General features: G+C 38.9%; 1 protein-coding gene across 6 annotated transcripts in view; it reads right to left on the bottom strand.

Moving 5' to 3' along the window:
- Nucleotides 1-25646, bottom strand: part of LOC126161534 (stress-activated protein kinase JNK) — a 566777-nt gene that overhangs the window by 58760 nt on the left and 482371 nt on the right. For 5 of the 6 annotated variants that reach the window (XM_049917454.1, XM_049917457.1, XM_049917458.1 and 2 more), the window contains 4 exons: nt 13436-13565; nt 9240-9437; nt 4973-5107; nt 4664-4793 (listed from right to left, as the gene is read on the bottom strand). In XM_049917454.1, the coding sequence (XP_049773411.1) occupies nt 4664-4793; nt 4973-5107; nt 9240-9437; nt 13436-13565 (593 nt within the window). Of the gene's footprint in view, nt 1-4663; nt 4794-4972; nt 5108-9239; nt 9438-13435; nt 13566-24121; nt 24284-25646 lie in introns of all 6 variants that reach the window. The other variant, XM_049917459.1, reaches the window with a different exon arrangement.

Genomic DNA, 25646 nt, shown 5'->3' with positions numbered 1-25646 from the left:
TCGAATCTAAGCTGCACTTTTTTTCCGGTGAAAAAAAAGGTGGAAGAAGAGCTTTTTTCTCCGCCCCGAGTTTCGACCACTGCATTTTCATACATTATCCAATTAAGTAAATACAGCAGCATTTCAATGTACTATGAAAATCCGACTGGCAAGACTGTTTGGGATGTTTGTCAATATGGCCAACTCTACGTTCTGAATTTTTTCCTACCTGTGAGAAGAGATGGTTTCTAATAGGAACTTTTATGAATTGTGAATCGCATGCAGTATTCTCTTCACCATAAGAATAATACGAATATAAACATTTTGCCATGTATTCTTTTGTGTTTGCTGTTATCTCATTTAAATCCTGTCTGCCTAATAAACTACGAAACTAGTGTGAGACAACAGCAAACGCGGAAGAATATACATATCATGTCATGTTTATAATCGTATTATTCTTATGCCTAATAGTGATACAGTCAGAAATGAATCACGACAATTGACTAGATTTTTAAATCTAAGATGGCTCTAATTTCTGTGCAGAATGTAATGTAGAAAAGAGGCGTCTGCAAAGATTTTCAAACGGCGAAAAATTTTAGCTAAACTCTCGTTCAGAACATCTTGTATCATACGCAGTCTATTATTTGGTTCTTGTTGATTGTTATCAAAGAAAGCAGCAGTGTAAGTAACAACAAATAGCAGTCTCTTGGCCATTGTTTCGCCTCTTTTTTTTTTTTTTTTTAACCGTAAGCGGCGCTAGCGCGCACAAAAGCAAGCCATGCCGTGAGCAGCGACAGGTCATGAACACACATTGACAAACAATGCATGACACAGTACAATAACGCATTTTCAGCTTAGAGTGACGTAAACACCTATAACAAAGAGAACAGCACTTATCAGATCAAAGAAAAATAAGCAATCGATTCAAACCAGACGAAGCACGTGAAAAAGGAAGGGTACCCATATAAATACGGACGGAGCGCCTGACGCATAGCAATGGCTACCTGGTAAAGCTTAACTGCTAAGCTTACGACTCGAACCAAACTACTGTAGCTGTATCGTCATTCATTCGACCTAAATTGTGTCTCGTATTACAATGGACCAACTTTGTTTCGATTTGGAGGTGCAGCCTAAAACTTTTCTCTCCCTTTAATTTCGAGTCTCAAATTTCAGGCGCAGCTTAGATTAAGGAAATTTTTTTTCCCTTGATTTCGAGTCTCATTTTTCAGGTGCGGCTTAGATTCGAGTGCGGCTTAGATTCGAGTAAATACGGTATTCGAATACCACATCAATAATTTTACACACACACACACACACACACACACACACACACACACACGATCCTGAAAACCTATTTGCAACATTTACGGAAATAACAATCAGAAAAACCTATATGCAATATACATACAGTGAATTCTATGTTAATCAGAACTGATTACATGTGTATCACTATTTTACACTTTCCTCAAGGCATGACTTGTAACTGATTCCTTCACTATAACTATTCAACCATCCCCTAAAATAACATTAAACAGTGTGAGTCAAAAAGGATTTTACAACTCTGGAATGATATAGAAATTGAGATAAATTAAAGAATTGGTATATGTGTCACTTCATAGCAAACAGCCCCAAGTTTCACATGGTGTGTCAATCGTCACTTTGATTTGTGTAACTACCATTTGTGCTGCAGCAACCATCCCACGATAATCAATTTCTTCCCACACTCGTTGCAGCAAAGAGGGTGTAACTTGTGCAACAGCAGCACAGATTAAACAATGAAAAACCCAGTATGGAACGTAACAATATTATGAAATGGATAGTTGCTACTCACCACATAGCGGAGATGCTGAATTGCAGATGCACACTAAAAATAGACTACCACAAAGTGAGCTTTCGGCCAACAATGCCATTGTTGAAAACAGACAACATTCACACACACACACACACACACACACACACACACACACACACACACACACAAATGCAATTCACACATACAGCACAGATTCAATTTTTCACATTTGTTAAATTGTTTGGTAGAGGAGGAACACACACATGGTCCTTAATGAACCCCCAGAGAAAGAAACCCAGCAGCATCAACTGTAGGGAGCAAGGTGGCCATGCAATTGGCCCTTCACAGCCAATCCACCAACCAGGGAAATGATTATTGAGGAAACCTCGAACTTCCATGAGGAAATGAGTTGGTGAACCATATTGCTGGTAGTGAACCATCACATCACGATCATCTTGATTGATCTGTGGTATTAAAAGTTCATGAAATCAAAACACACAGTGTGCACGCTCCAAACCACAGAAAATATGGTAACCATTTTAAATGTGCACTATACTGGCACTCCTGCAGGTCAAATGGGGTGCTGATGCACTATGTGAATCAGACTTGAAGCTGTCTGCTACAAAATGACACATCTACCGATTCTATAAGTTATCTCAATAAATTTGTATATAATTACAAACCTGTAAAGTCTTTCTTGACTCACCCTGTATAAGCTCACACACCAACATCTCTTTCTTTTCAACTAGATGATACTGTATGTAACATCAGTCTCTCTCATTCAGTTTGAATATTAGGCAACACAGATGGTGTATGAGTAACAACAATTTGCCTTTCAAGTGCTCATGATCTTTTACTGGACATTTTGACAATACCTTCGCATCTTGTTCCTGGGTCCTTTCTATTCTCATGGTTCTGTCACTGTCTAAATTAAGCCCTGTTACTTTAGTGAAATTTTCTGACAGATTAAAGGTGTTTGTCAGACTGGGAAGTAAATCCAGACCTCTGCCTTTTGTAGCCTCTTACAAACAAAGTTACCACAGAATTGCTCATGACCCAACTACACAGCTAGAAATAATGATCTGCCTTCAAGGCTTCAACAGTTATCCACATTGCTCTCCTGTACACCTTTCTGGAAGAGAGTATATCATGGAGAAATGACTTAACCAGAGTCAACGGGGTATTTTCTTTCAGAATGAATCTTTCATTCTGCAGCCTAATGTGCAACTCCCATTATTGTATATTGTTAAACACGTCACAATGTTTCATAACAGCACACAACACAAAGGAAGTGAAAGATTAATCCGAATTACTAACATTTATTCTAAATAATGTTATAGTTAGGTGGTCCTTACATTTTTAGCACCCCTGAATGTTGATTCTTTCAGTTCTACAAAGCTTAAAATCCATGTCAGTCAACTGATCACTGTTCAATCTGAAGATAAAGAATAGAATATTGAGAGAGATTTTGGTGAATTTATTAGTTGATGGGGAGGTAAGTTTTATATTTGGCAATAAGTTGCACTGTACATTGGAACAAAAGCAGCAAAGTTTAAAAATGATTGTTTGCTCTGTGGGTATATCTTCAGAATGAACGATGACTTACAGATGACCGATGTCCCTACTTACTTGCAATAAAAGCTTCTATGGCATGTAATTCTCCTGGGTAACAAACAACTGCTCTTGTGTGCTTGCTATCTTTCCCTCTCAGCCATCAGCTAATCTTCCCTTCAAACCTTCCCTGCCTCTCCCCTCTTACTTTCTCACCTCATCGACTCTGCACAATACAACCCCTTAACCCTAATCAAGCTGCGCTGTTGATACACCGTATCCATGCAAGTGTATTTGTGTGTATTTTTATATGTGTACATTTATTTTGAAGTTATCTCTGAAGAAGAACATTGTCCCAAAAATGTAGGAATGTTTGTGTAGCAATGTCTTGTTTATATGCCCATCAACAAGTTAATAGCTCAACTAAATGGTGAGTTACTACCTTTACTCTTTCCATTATGTATCATGTCAAAGATCTAATTTATCTTGTGTTTTGAGTATGTATGGGTGGTTCTGATATAATTTTGAACCATAATGACTAGATGAAGGATTAAAAAAGAAACACAAAATTTTCCTCAGAACTGCACCCAAATAAGCTTTAACCAGTCCCTATTGGTATGAAAGCCTAAACAAATTTCAGACCAAACACAAAATATTAGTTTGGATTAATTGTCCATAATTTAGGTTAGTTGTATAAAAAAAAAATAATAAAACCACCACATCAAATGAGTTTAATTGTTAAAACATTACAAAATATGCCGATAGTCCAAAATCCACAATACTTAGCGAGACTGCACAGGTGTCTGAAGTGTGGAGTCACATTCCAGTTGGGTACGGTTCAAATCCCTCTCTGACCATTATGATTAAATTTTTCCATGTTCACACTTAACCATTAAAATGGAGATCCAAGAAAGTTTCTTAAAAAAAACATACTTGTTTACTCATTAGACAAATGAGCTACTACCTGCTCTCTAGTGTTGTCAATATCAACAACTGAAATTTCTAGAAGATGTGGAGTGAAACATATAGAAAATTAAACTATCTTCCCCAAAACCCTAATTACATAAAATTAGAAGAGAGCTCATAAAGGCAACTTGTACAAGCACAGAAAGACGACAAACCTATCTGATATCTCCCATACTCTGAATAAAGTTAACCCATTGCAGTTCCAATTATGAACGTGACAGGACACATGGAACAGTTTATTAATGGCAATCAATGTTGCTCCCTCCAGGATCCTCTACTCTGGTCACATTGTAATAATTAAATGATATTTTAACCAAGTGAAATAATTTCATCTTAATTTCCCAGCCTAACTTATCTTAAAGTGAGTTATCATACCTATGATTTTATTCCACTGGTCAATGTGATCAGTGCCTGGAAACAGAACACCTCCACGGATCATTTCTCCCATGATGCAGCCAACAGACCAGATGTCAACATTCTCCTTGTAACCCATTCCAAGGATTACCTGTTGTGAAAATCATTATTATAATCAAAAGTGTACAAAATTATTATGAAGAGGAAGACTCAGCTACATCCACATTCATGCAAGGAGGGTGGAGAAGGAGCAGGGGGGAGCATAAGGGCGGGGGGGAGAGGGGAGAGAGAGAGAGAGAGAGAGAGAGAGAGAATGCATTTAGGACTCACCTCGGGAGCTCTGTAGTACCGTGTCACAACATATGGTGTCATCATGAAAGTTGTCCCCGCTGTTCTCGCTAAACCAAAATCTAAAATTTTAAGTGTGCAGTCTGATTTAACAACAATGTTGCTTGGTTTAAGATCCTGCAAAAATAAGAAGTCTGTCAGTTATTTGCCAAGGAAATTGTTTTATGACACTTTCAATCTCCCGTCACTTTCTCTTTCTTTCAATCATAAATTTGTGTTACAATTAAAATTTTGATATAAAGCAAGAAAATATAAAATTATCTATGAAATTAAAAAAAGAACATACTTGAGTACTGCTTATTGCATCTGAATTACAATCACAGTCCTAGGAAACATGGTATTATCTGAAAGTCATAATGTCTGCTATTCATACAAATAAAACAGCTTCTGCATCAGTCACTTTTTTATTTTGCCACTATGTGTTTTGATGGTTCACACCATCAATCTTCAGATGACGAATTGTTTATTTACGTTGCTGGTGTTGGTGAAGAATATAGACATTTTTTCACAGTCGCAGACCAAGGGCGGTGTAGGTTATTTAGCATCCTTTGCTAATGAGAAAAACGGTTGATTTCGAAAACGCACTTTAGGGTTCACAAAACCTGAATATCTGACAGTGAATCATACTTATAGGGACAATAGAGATGTAAAAGTTCTGCATAGCGTTGCCTGATGTATGTCTTCTCCACTGCTCATTACAGAGTGTCCCACTCAAACCTCCCGGATTTCAAAGACCCAGGAAAAAATATCACAGTAGATACAACAGTGAAAAATCATAGAGCATCTCAAATATTTTATTTATTTATCATCAATACACCTCTACATGTGAACTATTTGTAGCACGAAGAACATCGAGTCTATATTCAATTTCCTGCCAAGTTCTTTGTAACATTTTCTCTGTTATTGTTGCAATCGCATTAGTGATACTATGTTGCAAAATAGGAATATCATCCACTTTGGTCACATACACACAATCCTTCACGAATCCCCACATGAAGAAATCAAGCGGCACAATGTCAGGTGAACGTGGTGGCCAGGCAATGGGTCCTCCACGTCTGATCCAAGGATTCCTATCCAGGAACTTGCAAACAGCCGTTGACAAATGTGGTGGAGCTTCATCTTGTTGAAAAATGATGTTGGGTTGCAAGTCTTGCATTTAAGGGTACACAAACTGCTCTGACATGTCGAGTTACACTGACCCATTCACTGTTTGTTCTGCAAAGAAGAACGGTCCAACAATCCTGTCGTACATTAGCCCGCACCAGACATTCAGTTTAGGGCTATCACAAACATGTTCAATGACAACGTGCGAATTTTGTGAACCCAGAATCCGAACATTATGCCTATTAACCCTGCCTGATAGATGAAAGGTTGCCTCATCTGAGAAGAAACATCTTTCCAGGAAGCTGGCACCCATATCAATAGGCTGCAGCATATCTGCAGCAAATTCTTGTCAGCTTGGTTTGTCGTTAGGCGTCAGATGTTGCAGAATTTGCATTTTGTAAGCACACATATGAAGACGCTGGTGAACCACATGGTGCAATGTTGATTGAGGTACATCAAGCTGCCTAGATGCTTGACGAATTGACTTATGTGGGCTTCTGAGAACCGTTTGTCTGATGTCCTCCACTGCCTCTTCTGAAACTCTGTAACGTGCACTGTCAGAATGTTTCAGAACACTTCCTGTTGCCAGAAACTTCCTATACCATCCCTTAATTGTTTTTACATAAGGTGGATCACATTCATACACACGACAATAATTTCTTTGCACAGTAATGACAATTTTGTTTCTGCAAATCACTCTACTGTTTGCATGCACTGCTGTGGAGTCGTCATTTTCACTTCATGCGATCATGCTGCACTCTGGTGACAATACTTGGCACTTCTGATGTGGGAATATAAATTCTTTGAGGTGCTCATTAATGTGGTGCATTTTTCATTGTCATGTCAACTGTAGTTTTTCTCTCCTGGGTCCTTGAAATTAGGGAGGTTTGAGTGGGACACCCTGTATATTCCCACTGACATTTCAAAGAAGTTGTACATGTTACAGATATGTTTGTTTACTTTGGATACAGAGATACACTATTAAATGGTCTCTACAAAAACACATTTGCCTTTTTAAGCATATGAATGGTTGCACCAGAATACTGACATGTGCACAACTCAGTTATTATATTAGGTAGATATGTAAGTAAGTACAATGCACTGTCAGAAATTAATGGTTTTTGACCTCTGCAACGCCTTTTCTAAATCAACAATTTTCATCATTAGCAAAATATGTAAAATAACCTACACTGCCCTTCGGCTGTGACTGTGAAAAGACACCTGCACTCTTCAGCAAGATCAGCCATGGAAATGAACAATTTTCTACCTGAAGATGATGATGTGAACCACTGAAACATGGTGGCAAAATAAACAAGTGGTGACACTGAAAGTGTTTTATTTTTATTGATCAACAGTTGCAGACCTCATAATGTTGTCCCTTATGGACAACATATTCATCTGCTATTCATGCTCAATAGTAATTTATTTACAGATTCATTATTTTACTGATTCATGTTTCCAGAATGAAATTTCCACTCTATAGCAGAGTGTGCACTGACATGAAACTTCCTGGCAACTTAAAGCTGTATGCTAGACGGAGACTCAAAGTTTGGAAGGTAGGAGACGAGGTACTGGCAGAATTGAAGCTGTGGGGCAGGTCGTGAGTCTTGCTTGCTTAGCTCAGTTGATGAGCACTTGCCTGCGAAAGGCAAAGGTCCCAAGTTTAAGTCTTGGTCTGACACACAGTTTTAATCAGTCAGCAAGTTTCAGATTCATGTTGCCAGTAATGTAGAACAGAGCAATACCCATGCAAAAATTGGGAAGAATATGATGTCCTCACGGATATTTGGATTTTTGGGATGGTTAAGATGAAGAAAAAGTAGGCAAACAAAATCAAAATGAAAGACTTTGGAACACAAACTTAACAAAATTATCACAAAGTTCACACTGTAACACAAACGACCGAGAGACATCTATATAAGACAGTCCTCTAACAATTTTGAAATTAATGATCATCCAGTTCACTACAAAGCATGCCTCTTCTCTGCTTTATTTCCTTTCAATATTTTTTTCTTTTTTAAGATGTTTATTTGTAACTATGTAAAATCATAATTTTTACCCACACAAAATTAATGAAAATGGGTATTACATAAACATAGGTTTCACGGCATAATAGAGAACATCGGCAGAATAGATATTCATAAAAAAGGGACAGTACTGCTACTGAGAACATTGAAAATAAAATTTATTATTTCATTTACCTACAGAGGAATATAAGGTATAGACCATTTTCAAAATTTAACATAGACCAACTTTCTGCTTCAAAGTGGAAGGGTTTATGTGATCAGTGGTTCAAACTGTGTACAAATTATGTTGGTCATTGAAGCATAGTACCAGAAGACCAAAATGGTTTTATCTTACAGACGTCTATTTAGGGGAAGTGTGTGTGATTTTTATGAGAAAACTGACGTTGTTCTCAAAAATTTTGATGGAAAAGCGTGATAGCTCTGTCTATACTCCTTGTGTACTGTTATACTCAAATGTTCTCACACTGAAGTCTGCAAAGTTTAAAAGATTGCCATCAGAATTAATAACTCAAAATAAACAGTAAGTATGACCAAACATTACCTAGCTTTATTAGAATGAGCACTGCAATGAAATTCCCAATTGATTTCTAACTATCTGCTTGATGTTTGCTAGTTACAGACATAATTTAGGTATATTTTCACAAAAGAGAGGGAGGAGGGAGATGGGGAGGTGCTAGAAGGAGAAGGGAGGGAAAGAGAAAGATCAAAAGAGAGGAGTAGTCATCGTCCATATTCAATGTAAGTATATAGAATGAACTGATATTATTTAAACTTAATAATATAACACAGTTGTGATAGTTGAGCAACTACTAAAAACCAAATAGTAGATATCTAGAAATAAATTAAGACCACTCATGCATATTTATTAGTAAAATACACCAAACGCAAGTTAAAAGATTGTCGAACATCATTCCTGTACCAGATTTAACACAATAGTACATCAATTAACTGGTCCAGTAGTTACAAGTGTAGTGTCCACATTAAGAATAGGCTGCGATGAAGACACACACACACACACACACACACAGAGAGAGAGAGGAGAGAGAGAGAGAGAGAGAGAGAGAGAGAGAGAGAGAGAGAGAGTACTTTTCACATGCAGCAAATAGAACATCACTAACCCTGTGTATGATGCCAGCCGAGTGGAGATGCTTGATGCCACATAACATCTGATATAACAGGTAAGACATTCGTTCATGATCCAGATCCATCTGGATGACCTGACATAAGTTGGCATCCATAAGTTCCATGACAAGATATACATCCTGGAATTCCTCCAATGACTTTTGTGGAGTGAATGCATTCAACAAACCAATAATCTGTATGCAGAAATGATAAACAGAAAATATTTACTGTAGGCACAAAAATTACTTTTTATAAGCACAGTAAGAAAAGAGACTTTAAAAAATTAAAATTTATGTTAATACTACAACTCACAATCCACAAATGTATCTAAATATTTGTGCAGTTCTAGAAAGTTGGCATGTGGATGCATGATGCACCACTGTAGATTCATTACAACACAAATTAATACCTTTCATCCAAACAACTTAAATTCATTAAAGCAATCTCAAAGCTATAACACAGCTTGAAATGCACAAACTGACTACCGCTGGCACAAATAAAGAATTTACTTAAAGTCTGTTAAATGAAAATTGTATATAACGTCTTTTCCTAATCTCACTCAGAAATCTCAATACAAACATTCTCCAGATTGCCACTGTTGCAGCAGCACTTCAGCCAAACAACTGAAAGAACACTCACCACTGTTATCTGTCTCAACTTCATGATACAGATAATATCCTTATAAACACAAGCTTTTTCTCCTTTTTGTATTTAATATCCCACAAACATAGACTTACCACATGTCTGGGATTAGCCCAGACAACCCTTGTTTTTTAGTGTTGTCTGGAGAAACATCAGAAGTTTTTGAAGTTCATGACCGCCGTGGACATTTTTTTTGAAGACCTGTTTGTCCAACATCACATTTTTAAATGCTGTCTTGAAGGCACTCTCACCCAACATTGGGGCAAGTGCTGACGTCAATGAAGAGGTGCGACTACCAGTTACGCAACAACATTTCACTTACTGTTAGTCATTTGGCAACACAACAGGAGGAATGTGTTTGTGTTGTCTCCAAGTGTGAAGTAACTCAACTGCACGTTTCTTGTCATTTGATCTATATTCATTTTTTGTCTCATCATTTAGCAGTAGACAAAAAAAGCATGTGTGTACTGTAAAAGGAATATAAATGTTTGAAATTGTTTAATAACAGTAACAGTGAACATGTTTTTATTGCACTATATACAAAAGAATTTTCTGTTGCACGAGAAGGAAAGGATGATATTAAAGCCCAAGTGAGAACGACTGAACATAGGTGTGCTATTAATGTCATTGCTTCACCAAACATAACAGATTCTTTTACAAGCAAACGTGGGAAGTGTAATCTGGGAAGTGCTGGAACACCATAATGCTCAAATAAAATGGTTAAAAAGTTATATGACCCAAAATTTCCATCTGTAGAACCAAAACTGAGGCAGTCACTTTTATCATCATTTCACTGTTTATATTTGATAATATGTATGGTCTTTGGAAAACATTAACTAATTAAGAGTAACAATGGATAGCTCAAACAGAAGTGAAGTAAAACATGTTCTGATTCATGTAAGATATTTCCGACTGAAGAAGGGAACTCAACTCAAACTTTTAAATTTTGATGAAGTGTCAGGTAAAACTGCTCAGCTTTTGACTCCGTATCTTCTCTGATACTATAGATACTGTGATAAGGAATAGCTCAATAGGAAATTCAGCTGAAGAGGAATGGACATCTACAAAGGGCAATCACAGAAGTTGGCAAGAAAAACATATGTACAAAAAAGATAACTGTGAAGAAACCATGGGTAACAGAAGAAATATTTCAGTTAATTTATGAACGAAGAAAAGTACAAAAAGTTCATGGAAATTCAGGAATACAGATATGAAAGTCAATTAGAATGAAATAAACAGAAATAAACAGAAAAGGCTCCATGAAAACTGTGAAGATACAGAAAAAGAAATTATTGTAAAATGGCCTGACTCAGCATATAGAAAAGTCAAACAACTTTCAGTGAAATTAAAATCGTGGTTGCAACATTAAAAGTGCAATGGGAATTCCACTGCTAAGGGCAGAGAGAGAGAGAGCCAATAGCTGAAAAACCTACAATGAAGGCCTCTATGAGGGGGAAGACCTGTTTGATGATGCAATAGAAGAGGCAGGAGTCAATATAGAACAGATAGGGGGGTCCAGTATTAGAATCAGAATTGAAAAGAGCTATGGAAGATTTAAAATCAAATAAAGCAGACACCATTCCATCAGAATTTCTACGTGGTAATGAAATGACTATCCATGTTGGTGTGTCGAATGAATGAGTCTTGCAACATATCATCTGACTTCTGGAAAGCATCATCCCACAATTCCCAAGTTTGCAAGAGCTGTCAGGATCGAGGATTGCTGCAGAACCAGCTTAACAGTTCATGCATCCAAGTTGCTGACAAGAACAATATAAAGAAGAATGGAAACGAAAACTGAGGATCTGTTAGACAATGATCCACTTGTCTTCAGAGATGTTAAAGCACGAGAGAGGAAGTTCCGACATTGCAGTTGATAAGGGAAGTAAGACTAACGAAAAATCAAGACACATTCATAAGATTTGTGGCCCTGGAAAAAGTGTTCAACAATGTCAAATGGAGCAAGATGTTTGAAATTCTGAGACAAATACTTGTAATTTATATGGAAAAGCAGGTAATATACAATATGTGCAAGAGGCAACAATTTGAGTGGAACACAAAAAACAAAGCACTAGGATTTAGAAGGAAGTAAGACACGGATGTAGTCCTTCACACCTACTGTTCAGTCTACACATCAAAGAAGCCATGACAGAAATAAAAGAATGTTCAAGAGTGGAATTAAAATTAAAGGTGAAAGGATATCAATGATAAGATTCACTGATAACATTGCTATCCTCAGTGGAAGTGAAGAATTATAGGATCTGCTGAATGGAATGAACAGTCTAATGAGTAAATAACATGGGCTGAGAGTAAATCAAAGAAAAAGGACAGTAACGAGAAGTAGCAGAAATAACAACAGTGAGACACTTGGCATCAGGAAGGATGATCATAAAGTTGATGAGGTTAAGGAATTCTGCTACCTAGGCAGCAAAATAACCCATGGTGGACGGAGCGAGAAGGACATCAAAAACAGACTAGCACTGGTCAAGTGGATATTCCTATCCAAAAGAAGTCTACTAGCATCAAACACACATCTTAATTTGAGGAAGAAATTTCCAAGGGGGTACATTTGAGTCACAGTGCTGAATGGTAATGAAATACATACTGTGGGAAAACTGGTTCACAAGAAAGTCGAAGGACATGAGATATGATGCTATAGAAGAATGTTGAAAATTAGGTTTTCTGATAAGGTAAGGAAAGAGGAGGTTCTTTGCAGACTTGATAGGGAAAGGAATCTGTGGAAAACACTGACAAAATGAAGGGACAGGATGGTAGGACATCTGTTAAGATATTAGGGATAACTTCCATGCTACTAGAGGGAGCTATTGTTGGTGGAAACTGTACAGGAAGACAGACATTGGAATACATCCCGCAAATAACAGAGGATAGAGGTTTCAACAGCTACTCTGAGGTGAAGAGATTTGTCATAGTGGAGAAATTGGTGGTGGGCCACATTAAACCAGTCAGAAGACTGCTGACTAAAAAAATTCTTTTTAGTGTGTGAAAAAATACAAACTTGAATAAAACATGGTTTGTTATACTGCTGTCAACACTAACTGTAATTCTGTTGGCGTAAGGCGAAAGCGAAATGGGAACAAAAACATATTCAGTAAAGTTCAAAGCGATTTAGATAGACCTATTTGTGGAAGTGGTTGTTCAGCCTACATTGTACAGAAACTGTTTCTTCAGAAAGTTACAACTAGTAAAAAATAAAACTAAATAAATATAATTGGATGTTTCAATAACCTATCAAGACTTTTAAGTAGTTTCAAAAATAAGTCCTTGGCTGGACTCAAAAATGTATGGTAAGCCTACACAGACGATCTTTGCAGAACATGTACAAATGTCCACAACACAATCTGATATTTTTACACAGTACTACCACTCATTAAAAGCTCTGCAGAGTTATGTTCTCAAGCTTTTGCCGGTGAGTATAGTAAACTGCTCAATGGGTACTGTTTCCATTGTTTCATTATTTTTCTCACACTCAAAAAGGACTTAAAGAGATGATCATATTAAATCAAATATTCAAAAACAAAAAATAACTCACATTTTTGTGATTGACAAGCTTCATGAGCTTAAACTCTCGATAAGCACGTTTTGCATGAGTCACATTCTGGAACGGACGGCTAAGCTTTTTGATTGCCACATTCTGCTGAGTTACTGTATCATAAGCAGCACTGAAACAAGAAGATTTTAAAGTTCACAAATGCTGTAAATTAAGAATATAGCATAAACCAATGTTTTGAAGTAGTTCTGACAAAGTGTCACATAAGAGTTATTAATACATAACAATCAGCCAAATGTGAAAACAAGCTAGGATTTCTACCATTCTAATGATTATCTCAATGAAATAAATTATGATAGTAGTTGTGTTGGCAGTAAACCTCCATAAAGCTCGAGGTACATGAAAAGTGGTTATGTAATGACTTCTGTCACTGATCTTAGCTTTCAAACGTACTGATGCATTTTTAATTTTATGTACATGTTTTATGTGCAGTATATACTGCTGTATCTAACAGCAGTCTGTTTAAATATCTAGACAGCAAACTAAATGTACACAGTAAACAAATAAATGTTGGCCTCAACTAGCACCAGAGATGACTGACATCTATTCTTACATCATCCACTCTATTTTCCCAACTTAAATTTAATTTCTTTTTGCTTCTATCTCTTCCTTCGCATAGCTTTCTTTGAATATATCTAAATATTACACCATCAGAGACCCCAATCTTCTTTTGTTCCTCACTTTTTAGCTTTTATTTATTTATTTATTTACACTAAACATGTCACATTTCTAAGAAATATCTGTTGGGCTTCACAAACAGATTGAAAACTGTTAGGTGTAGAGTATGGGGACTGTAGGTTACCGTAGGTTGAGGCCAAGATGATTTTGAGACTGGTAACTGTGTTGTAAGGATAAGTCCTGTCTGTGCATTTCAGAAAAGCTGGTGATGGAAAGGAAGGATCCAGATGGTCCGGGCTGTGAGACAGCCATTGAAATTAGCTTTTAATGTTAGGCTGCATGTTGTGCCACAGGGTGGTCCACTTTGCTCTTTTGTCGCAGTTGGTGGTGGCCATTCATCGTGGTGAACAGCTGGTTAGTGGTCATACCAAAATAAAAAGGCAAGCAATGACTGCAACAAAGCTGTTATATGACATGACTGCTTTCACAGGTGGCCCATCTGTGATGGGAGTGGATAAGCCTACAACAGGACTGGAATAGGAAGTGATGGGTGGGTGGATTGGGCACGTCTTGTATGTGCTTCTTCCACAGGAATATGATCCTTGTGGCAGGTTATTGGGATTTGGAGTTGTATAAGGACGGACAAGGAGTGACGGAATACCACTTTAGGAGGAGTGGGATGGATCTCTGATAGGACAACCATGATGTCAGGATGTGATAGCTAATCAAAGCCCTCAAGAAGGATGTGGTTCAGGTGTTCCAGTCCAGTGTGGCGACAAGGAGGGCACTCCTCTGTAGCCAGTTCTTGGAAGTGGTGAGAGGATGGGGGGTGTATAAGGGACATGGGAAATCTGCTTGCGGACTAGGTCTTTAGGATAGTGCCTGTGTGAAGCCTTTTGTGAGATCTTCAGCAAGCTGGGCTAGGCAGTTCTTGTCACTGCAGATACACCATCCCTGGGTGACCAGACAGTATGGGTGCGATTGTTTGGTGTGGAAAGTATGACAGCTATCAAAATGCAGGTACTGCTGGCCGATGGTGGGTTTAATGTGGACACAGGCATGGCTAGAGCCATCTGAGAGGAGGTGGTCAAGGCCAAGGAAGATTATACATTGGGTTGAGGAGGACCAGATGAAGTGGATCGGAGAGAGGTGTTGAAGTTGTGAAGGAATGAGGACAGGGTGTCTTGGCTCTGAGCGCAGATAGTGAAGATGTTATTGATGTACCTGAACCAGACCAGCAGTTTGGGGTTTTGGAAACGTAAGAATGTTTCCTCTAGATCACCCATAATCAGTTTGGCACAGGAGCGTGCCCTGCAGGTGCCCACCGCTGTGCCTCAGATTTGTTTGTATACCTTCCCCTCAAAGGAGTAGTAATTATGTCTTACAACAAAGTCAGTATGGAGCGTGAAGAATGAGTAGTGGCCTTCTGAACCACACACACTGTCATATCCAAGCCACACTGTACAGACAGTATCGTCTGTGCACAACACGTCACTACTTGACCATGCGGATCGCTGGTGCAGAATCGAAATCCCCAAATTCTTCCCACCAATAAGTACAATTATTCTTATTGGTCACATTTCCTCCCTCATGCTCGCATATTTTTGTGTGTTATTTTCTGCGCCTACCTGTGCCACACGAACTTGTGAACTTCGACCTAACCAATTCCCCTCCCATTCTCACAAACATACTCCAATATCTCATCAGTTTTGTCCTTTTTTTCCCCATGCATTTGTGCATTTTGGGCAACGGCCTTGCCGCAGTGGCTACACCGGATCCCGTGAGATCACCGCAGTTAAGCGCTGTCGGGCGTGGTCGACACTTGGATGGGTGACCATCCAGGCCGCCATGCGCTGTTGCCATTTTTCGGGGTGCACTCAGCCTCGTGACGCCAATTGAGGAGCTACTTGACCGAATAGTAGCGGCTTCGGTCAAGAATACCATCATAATGACCAGGAGAGCTGTGTGCTGACCCCATACCCCTCCTCTCCACATCCTCCTCTGAGGATGACACGGCGGCCAGATGGTTCCAATGGGCCACTTGTGGCCTGTAGACAGAGTGGTTTTTATTTGTGCATTTTGTATTTTTTTGTTGCATATTTGTATGTATTGTTACAGATTTGTGTGTACTTTTCGGTATCTATACATATTTTTATGCATCTCTTTCTGTTATCCAGATCCCCTCACAGCCACCTGATGCCTTCATCTGTCCCTCTCCTATGTCATTCCCTGTTTCCCCATACCACTCCTGCCACTATGGATTACTGCTCCATATTTTTGGAGTTCAGGAAAGTAATCCTTTCCCTAGCTAAAACCCAGTCCCACATGCTATTCTCTAAATGCTATCTAAGCCATGGAATCTCCTTGCCTAACCATAAAAATTGCTTTCTTTGAACCCCACCCTTCCTTTCACAATAACCTGCACATTTTCAGATTCTCCCAGTGCCTGTCCCCCACAAACTCGCAAAAACACACCATCAGGGCACACACAGGCTTTGCAAAACCACCTTTGCTCCCTCCACAATATACTGCTACTGTGCAATCTCTAACATATACATCACATCTCTGAAATTGAATTCCTTGCACTCAGGCACCTGGAAGAGCAATCTACGCGCCTCATCTCCACCAATTATCCTGCCTGCTGTCATCCTACTGCCACTCTGGGGCACCATTATCAAACACAACGCCACTAAATCTAGATATGAAACAATCCCAGAACACTGTTGTTACCCTTTTCACCAGACTCCTCAGCCCCAAAAAGGATTCTGTCCTATATAAAGGCCTCAACTTCGGCTCTACACCTAAATTTAAACATGCTGGACTTGTCATAGACCTTCTTCACCTGATCCCTGCAATGGAAACACATCTTTGCCATGAAGCGCTCAAGTCAAAGCCAAACTAATCACAGCATGAACCCAGCCTCTTCTTCATACCACAATCCAACCATGGTCTCCTTTTCAGCTCCCCATTTCTCCTCCCCTCTCGCCTCCACAGCCATGCAATACTGGATCTGGCAGCCTTGTTCTGATCCATACCTTGCTATCCTTTCCTCTTTCCTATCCCACTCCAGATTGGTGGTTCCCTTTGAAGCAGTTGCATTCTGTCCAGAGCAGGCAGAAGTGGAGGTTATGTGTGTGTGTGTGTGTGTGTGTGTGTGTGAGGTAAGCTTGCTTGTGTGTGTGTGTGGGGGGGAGGGGGGGTTGAGCGTTGTGCATGCACGCTCGCTTCCTTTCTAAAGGAGTCATTGGCTGAAAAGTTAATCTATAACAATCTTGACTTTCCACTTTTTGAAATTTCATTTTTCCTGATGCAATGTAAATGTGTCTCATCTCCTGTGTACTGTCTACTCTATAATAATAGTTAGTTAGTTTGTTTGTTACATAGATCATCTGAACAATTCTTCTACAGAAACAACGTGGATTGTCAGTTTACAGGATGCATATACCTTATTAGTGTTCATGTTAATCAACAATACAATATCACTTAAAAACAATGCTTTTTTTCAGGCTATTGCTTTTCAAATATAAATTCATCCATAGAATCGAAGTAATTGCACATAAGAAATGATTTTAGGTTAGATTAGCGAATGTATGTTTTGTGATGGTGTGATTAAAATGCCTACCTCCTTGAAGAGCTACCTATATGACATCCATGGGTAGAGACCATACACCATTCTTACTACTCACTTTTGTGTAGTCAATAGTTTCTTTCAAAGTGGTGAGTTACCCCAGAAAATTAGGCCCTAAGACATCATTGAATGGAAACACGCAAAATATGTCAGGAGTTTAATTTATTTATTTCTAAGATAAGCAATTACCCTAAGAGCAAAAGTAGCTGAACTTAACTGTATGAGAAGATCGCTAATATCGTTTTCCTGAAGCAATCTAGGGAAATCATGGAAAAACCTAAATCGGGATGGCCGATCGCGGGTTTGAACTGTAGTCCTCCCGAATGCGAATCCAGTGTGCTAACCTTGCTTGGTTACAGTTCATGGTTTCATCAGAATGTTCATCGAGGAATTTGAAGCATTCTGTCCTTACTCCATTTGCTACATCAATTGTTTGTATGACTATTTGTTGTACAGAACTGAATAATGTGTTTTTTCTCGAAATTAAAGGAAAGTCCATTTTGAGAGAAACACTTATTAATTGTTTGAAAAACACCAATAACATCTTTTGTAGCTTTCTTGCTAATTTGATTCATGGTAACACTAGTATCGTCTGCAGAATGCACCAATTCTGTTTGCTGAATGTTAAGTGGAAGGCCATTCACATATATAAAGAAAACGAATGAACTCAGAATTGAACCCCGACTCCTTTTGTGATTTATCTCCATTCACTATAATTTTCTACCTTTGCAACACTGTCTAAAATATCCAGTACAATTTTTTGCATTCTGTTTGTTAAGTACAATTCAAATCAGGTGTGTATAAGGACATGATTTCCATAAAACCTGAGTTTTTCTAAGAGTGTAAGATTATCCAAGGAATCAAATGGCTTGGTAAGATCACAAAAAACTATCAACTGGTGACATATCATTCTTTAAGCCTTGTAATATTTGGTCAACAAATGCTTAAATAGAATTGTCAGTCAAGCAACACTTCTGGAATCCAGACTGTGATGTACTAATTAAATTGTTGCTCCTTAAATGTGAGACTTCTATTGTAGAATATGTTGGAAAAAGAAGCCATAAAGGAAACTGGACAATGATCATTTAAGTCTTTCTTGTCACCTTTCTTACAAAGAGATTTAACAATTTCATATTTTAATCTATCTGGAAATTTTCCTTTACCAGTGATGCATTACATGTATTACTGACAACATTACTTATTAAGTCGGAACAACTTTTCTGAATTTTGTTTGAAATTCCATCAACACAGTTGATTTTAAGTGACCAGTGACTAAACTGCGGCTGACTGATATTTAACTTCTCCACCCCTGCAGTCACATTAATTTTGCTTCCTGTAAATTGTTAAATATGTTACGGACCTGTTCTGTGCTAATTTCTTTTAACATTCGACAGCCTAGTAACTCATCAAATTACATGTCTTGTCAATTACTCTAACCCTTCTCAGCATAATAATGATGTCAATTCACAAACTGACATAGATAGTGACCTGAGCCTTCGAAAATTTTATTACACTGAGATGCTGTAGAATTGTTGACCTTGACAATTTTGCTTTTTATGTATTTTTGTGTCATTTATAAATATTAATTTTCTTAGGTGCCAGCATTTCAACAATCCAACTTCATGTCTCTTTCTTTTCTTTTCAATCATCTTTCCCTTCTCATTTTTTCTTTAATTATCTATTAAATATATAAATGTTTCAAAACATAGGAATTAAATTTAATGCCTATTCTATCAATTGGGGAGAAAATCTGGTAATATTTTGGTGAATGTGCCTAGCTATGTTTGTTTCCTTTCATTTTCATGTTGGCCTACAAGTTTTGAAATGATTTAGTATCTGGAAGGAGGTATTTTAAATATGTACCTACATGTCATCTGTGGCAATATGTGTCAAAGTATGATAATGAAACTGAAGTTCCACAGCAACTGCAAACAAGTACAAATCCTTGTTGTCAACATAATCTGTAAGATAAACATGTAATAATATTTGTTTTAGAGATTGTTACAGTCCATAGGAAACTACACTTTCATCACAAGTTCGTATCATGGTACATACCAGCCAACGTAAGTTTCAGAATTGTTCAAATGAATTCTTTTCTTTATAATATATAACAAAAAGTTGCGATATCAGTGCAGACTGTTTGCTGTCTCGAGTCATAGTCTAAGGGCTACGCTTTGTCACTGCAACCATTCTCCCTTGAGTTTCTCCTGTCATCTTATTTATTGAAATCTGGGCACTTTATTATTTCCAACAGATCTTCAGTTATTTCCTTCTTTACCTCCCCTTTGTTTTCTGCACCAAAATTTTAGTGTCGTCTGAACAGGAAGGTGCCAGGGTAAGATGGTACCTCATGATGACACCACAAGTAAACAAAGTCACTGCCAGAAGCAACGATGAATGAGAGGCAGTGGCACTGACATGCCCATTAAGTGTTTCCATATGCCACTGGATCAGCTCGCTTACTTTATCAGATCAGAGTACCACTTAGCCCAGTCAGCAATCATCTCAAAGATGACAGCATCATCTCTCTACTGAGCAAGTTGTGTGACAATTTTCTTACACAGGTCTTAGCATAAAAGCTTATACTCAAGTGTGCTTTGTGAGAAGAGACCAGTATTTAGTTCTGTGTCAAGTGATACATTAGTATTTTGTGGCAGTAATACCTGCTTGTGAAATTCCTTTGGACATTTATTGTAACAAGTTAAGTATTTAATCTTCTTCAGCTTATAATAAACTGATCTGAAATGTTACATGTTGGTATATCATCTTGGTGCCCTCCAGGAGTAAAGCTAAGAACCCCCCTAGGTGCACTCAGGAGGATAGCAGAAAAAGAGAGAGGTAAAAAGACTGTGGGTGCTTTGGTGGAACAGAGGGCTGTGTAGAGCTGGAATGCGAACCGGGAAGGGGCCAGAGGCTAAGGACAAAGACTAATGAAGGTTGAGGCCAGGAGGGTTACAGGAATTTAGGATATAATGCAGGGAGAGTTCCCACCTGTGAAAGTCAGAAAAGCTTGTGTTAGTGGGAAGGATCCAGATGGCATAGGCTGTGAAGCAGTCATTGAAATAAAGAATGTTTTGTTTGGTGGCTTGCTCAGCAATGGGATGGTCCAGCTGTTTCTTGGCCACTGTTCGTCGGTGGCCATTCAAGCGGACAGACAGCTCATTAGTTGTCATCCCATGTAGATGGCAGCACAGTGATTTCAGCTTAGCTTGTAGATCACATGACCTGTTTCACAGGTAGCCTGGGATAGGTGATGCTTGTGACCAGAATGGAGCAGGTAGTGGTTGGAGCATGTATGGGAATGGTCTTGCAACTAGGTCTGTTACCGTGATATGAGCCATGAGGCAAGGGGTTGAGAGAAGGATTTGTGTAGGGATGGATGAGGATATTGTGTAGGATCAGTGGGCAGTGGAATACCACTGTGGGAGGTGTGGGAAGGATAGTGGGTAGGACATTTCTCATTTCAGGGCACAACATGAGGTAGCTGAAACCCTGGCGTATAATGTAATTAAGTTGTTCCAGTCCTGGATGGTACTGCATCACAAAGGGAATGCTCCTCTGTGGCCAGACGATGGGACTTTGGGAAGTGGTGAGTGACTGGAGAGAGAAGGCATGGGAGATCTGTTTTTGTACAAGGTTGGGAAGGTAATTACAGTCTGTGAAGGCCTCAGTGAGACCCTTGTGTATTTCAAGAGGGACCACTCATCACTTCAGATGTGATGGCCGTGGCTAGGATACATGGAAGGCAGTTCTTGGTATGAAATGGGTGGGTGCTCTTAAAGTGGAGGTATTGCTGGTGGTCGATAGGTTTGATACGGACAGATTTATTGATGCAGCCATCTACTGACGTGAAGGTCATCATCAACTCACCTGATTCAGATTCACTGATGACATTTTCATGATCTGGATCACGAGTGAGGACACCCTAACCCATATTCCTCCAGAACATCAACACCTTCTCCCCCATTTGCTTCACTTGTTTCACTCAAACAAACAAGTCACCTTCCTCAATGTTGACCTCCACCTCAAAGATGGGTACATCAGTACCTCCTTCCACATCAAACCTACCAAGCACCAGCAATATCTCCACTTCACCAGCTGCCACCCATTCCATACCAAGAACTTCGTTCTGCAATCAAAATACAACAAGGGTCTCACTGAGGCTTTCACAGACCGTAATTATCCTCCCAACCTTGTACAAAAATCGATCTCGCATGCCTTACCTCTGCAGTCACCAACCAACTCCCAAACTCCCGCTGTCCGGCCACGGAAGAGGATTCCCCTTATGACTCTCAACCACCCAGCACTTGAGCAACTGAATCGCATCCTCCATCAGGGTTTCAACTACATCTCATAATAACCTGAAATGAGGAATGTTCTACTCACTATCCTTCTCAGACCTCCCACAGTGGTATTCTGCTGCCCTCTGAACCTATACAATATTCTCGTCCATCCTACACAAATCCTGCTTCAACCCCTTACCTCATGGCTCATATCCCTGTAATAGATCTAGATATAAGACCTGTCCCATATATCCTACCATCACCACCACATCACCACCACCACCACCACCACCACCACCACCACCACCACCACCACCTACTCCAATCCGGTCACAAGCATCACCTATCCCATGAAAGGCAGGGCTATCTGTGAAACCAGTTATGTGGTCTACAAACTAAACTGCAACCACTGTGCTGCATTCTATGTAGGCATAACAGCTGGCAAGCTGTCTGTCTGTCTGAATGGCCATTGACAAACTGTGGTCAAGAAACTGCTGGACCACCCCACTGCTGAGCAAGCCACCCAACACAATACTCTTCATTTCAATAACTGCTTCATAGCCTGTGCCCTCTGGATCCTTCCCACTAACACCAGCTTTTCTGAATTACACAGGTGAGAACTCTCCCTGCATTATATCCTAAATTCCTGTAAACCTCCTGGCCTCAACCTTCATTAGTCTTTGTCCTTACCCATTAGCCCCTTCCCTGTTCCGATTCCAGTACCACACAGTCCTCTATTCCACCACCGTACCCACAATCTTTTCACCTCTCTCCTTTCTCACTACCCCCACCCCACCCCGTCTAACCTCCGGACTGCACCTAGCGGCTCTACCCTCTCTCCACCTCAGCCCTGTATGCTCCTACAAGCAGCACTTTATTGTCCCCCATCCCTACCTGGCTATCCCTCCCGATCCCTGCTCCAGCCTCTTCCTTATTCCTACAACCCGGTGTCTCCCATCATGCACAGCTGCTCGCAGTGCGGCCTCAGCAGGCAGAGACTGTGTGTGTGTGTGTGTGTGTGTGTGTGTGTGTGTGTGTGTGTGTTTCTTTCTCCAATGAAGGCCTTGTTGGCCACAACCTCATTTTCTAATAGTCTTTTTGTTGTGCCCTCTATCTGCAACTCAGCATCTCTGCTATATGGTAAGAGAATAACAGGTTGTCGATTCAGAAAAGAAAGAAAAAATTCATTTATTAGGTATAATCAAAATCTGCCGAAATATCAATGTCATGATTTAATGTTTAACAGAACCCTACTCCAAAATACCACATTAAAGATACCCTGGGTAGAAAGTTAATTGTACAAAGTAAATTGCAAGCTTTGGAAAAATGGCTAGGTGCATGCAAAATATTTGTGAATGTTTCACTAAAGATGGCTACAGTAACTACATACTTGAGCATTACAAATTATTTTGTGTGAAAAAAAAAGAGCTCATTAGATTAGAAATGTAATCAGAGCAGGAGAAGAAAAGTTTGTACCTATTCATAACTGCAGTACATGTGATCAGTAAGGATTAGAATGGTGAAGTACAATGCAGTTGTCAAGGAAGCAATATTTAAGCGAAATTAGCTCAGCAAAAATTAAGTCAGTACGCCAAATCCCACCTGGACATCAACTACAGTTTACAAGGAGACATAAATTAAGTTCTTTGCAATAGGATGGAATCATGATAATTATATTCATAGAGAGGGAGGACAATATAATGAGGTTCAAAGATAATTCAACAGCAATGTGATATCAAAAATATTTCTTAGTGTGTCTGAAGACTGGTGTAGCTTTTTTTTATTTTTTTTATATATGTTTTTTTTTGTGAGAACCTGATAAAAGAACTTCTGTCCTATGTGTGTCTGTCACCTGAATCTATTCAATGAATCTGAATTTTGCTCCAAGTGATGTAATACCATATACGTTATTGCACTGTGGGTTAGCTCTATGAAATCAAAATAATTAAGTAAACACATCAACTGGCAGCAATAGAACACAGACAAACACAAAAATACAAGGATACCACTGGTCAAAAGTGAGCTATATTGAATGGTGGGCTGTTAGACAACAAAAGTGAAGGGAATATTATGTTCTATTATGCCGCAAAAATCAAATAATAATCAGAAGTTGATAAATCTGCACGTCCAGGTACTCACCAAACCATCCCTTGAGCTCCTATACCTTTTGGCGTTAGTCCCAAATAGCGAGTTGGGACAGTAAACTCCGTGTCACCAAATGTCACAGTCTCGAACATGGCTGTGCTGTTTCGTTGATTGCTTGGGGTAAGACTACGCTACTGGGTTGACACTTCCACAGCACTGTATTGAAGCAACCCAAAAATAAATATTTTGTGTGTACAGAAGCCATCCATAAATGATGATAATGGTTCAATCTCGCAAATACTTTTTCGAAATCATCTGAAGCCTGGGTGTGAACAGTGCATGAAAACCTGCTAGCCTCTTTGGTAGTGAATGGAACTGGTTAAAAAAGGAAGGACAACATTCATATACCTTTCATTCTTCTTCAACATTTTCGCCTAGTTCTTTACAATTATGGCTGATTATGGAGTCTACACTGTCAATAAAACTGAATTAATTTTCAAATGAACACATTTACTATACATTAAAACAACGAATGAAAATTGAATTAAGATCAAATATTGGGCAAAAAGTTAGTCTTACCCCAGCGATTACTCAATTCTTCATTGAATAAGTCATGAACATTAAAGAACAGTATTACAGAGAAGTGAGAATTATCTCCAAGACTGTGACAAAAATGTTGTGCAACATTTACTTTTGATCTATTAGTGTACACGATTCACACACTAAGTTTCCAGAATTAGGGGATTCCAGTACAGAATCACATTTCTTGGGAAGGCACACAACAGCTAAATGCAGTGTACTTTATTGTTTCAAGTTTCAACAACACATAATGAATTTCACATACAGAGGTTCTCACTGGCCTGCACCCACAGTATTATCTGGAAGACAAAAATCATCCACCAAGATGACCAGCAATTGCAGCTACTGAAGCAAATAGGTATTTGGTTCAGAGAATGACTGAAAAGTGTGCCAAACACACCTAATACAACGTTTAGCTCACATTTTGAAACACATTTCTAAAATCTCATTCATTTGACAGGCGAGATTCCAGATGGTACATCCCACACTACCTAACTCAGGAACACACAGCTCACAGTTTGAATTTATGTTAATTATTGGTAAGTTCAATTCTGACAAATTAAAATTAATTATCAGCATCATAGTTGGTCACAAACCATCAAGACTGTTATTTCATCAGGGGGAGAAGTTTGTGTCTCTATCTTTCCCAATGATGGCTGTTCAATCAAAGTGAAGATAGAAAGGAGTATCGAAAAAAAAACTGCAATCAATTTTTTGTTGTCAAAATGGGCACACTGCATTCATTCAATTGGTGAAGGTATGGCAGTAACTGTACATTATTATGCTGTACAGTACCTTCCAAAACTTGTGAGAGAATCCAGAGGAGGTATTGGAAGATAAGACTAACATAAACACAACAATTTCAAAAAGTCTAAATTCTAGACAAGTTATAGTCCAGATCAGATTCACCGCAACATTTCTTCTCATTGTAAAAAAAAAAAAATTTTAATAGGGATCACTCTGAGCGTTTGGAAGTGGTTATATCGAAACATTCCTGCCT

Source organism: Schistocerca cancellata, chromosome 2 (genome assembly GCF_023864275.1).
Source record: "Schistocerca cancellata isolate TAMUIC-IGC-003103 chromosome 2, iqSchCanc2.1, whole genome shotgun sequence".
NCBI lineage: Eukaryota > Metazoa > Arthropoda > Insecta > Orthoptera > Acrididae > Schistocerca > Schistocerca cancellata.
The sequence above is the reverse complement of the archived record's forward strand: the minus strand, read 5'-3'. Positions and strand labels throughout refer to the sequence as shown.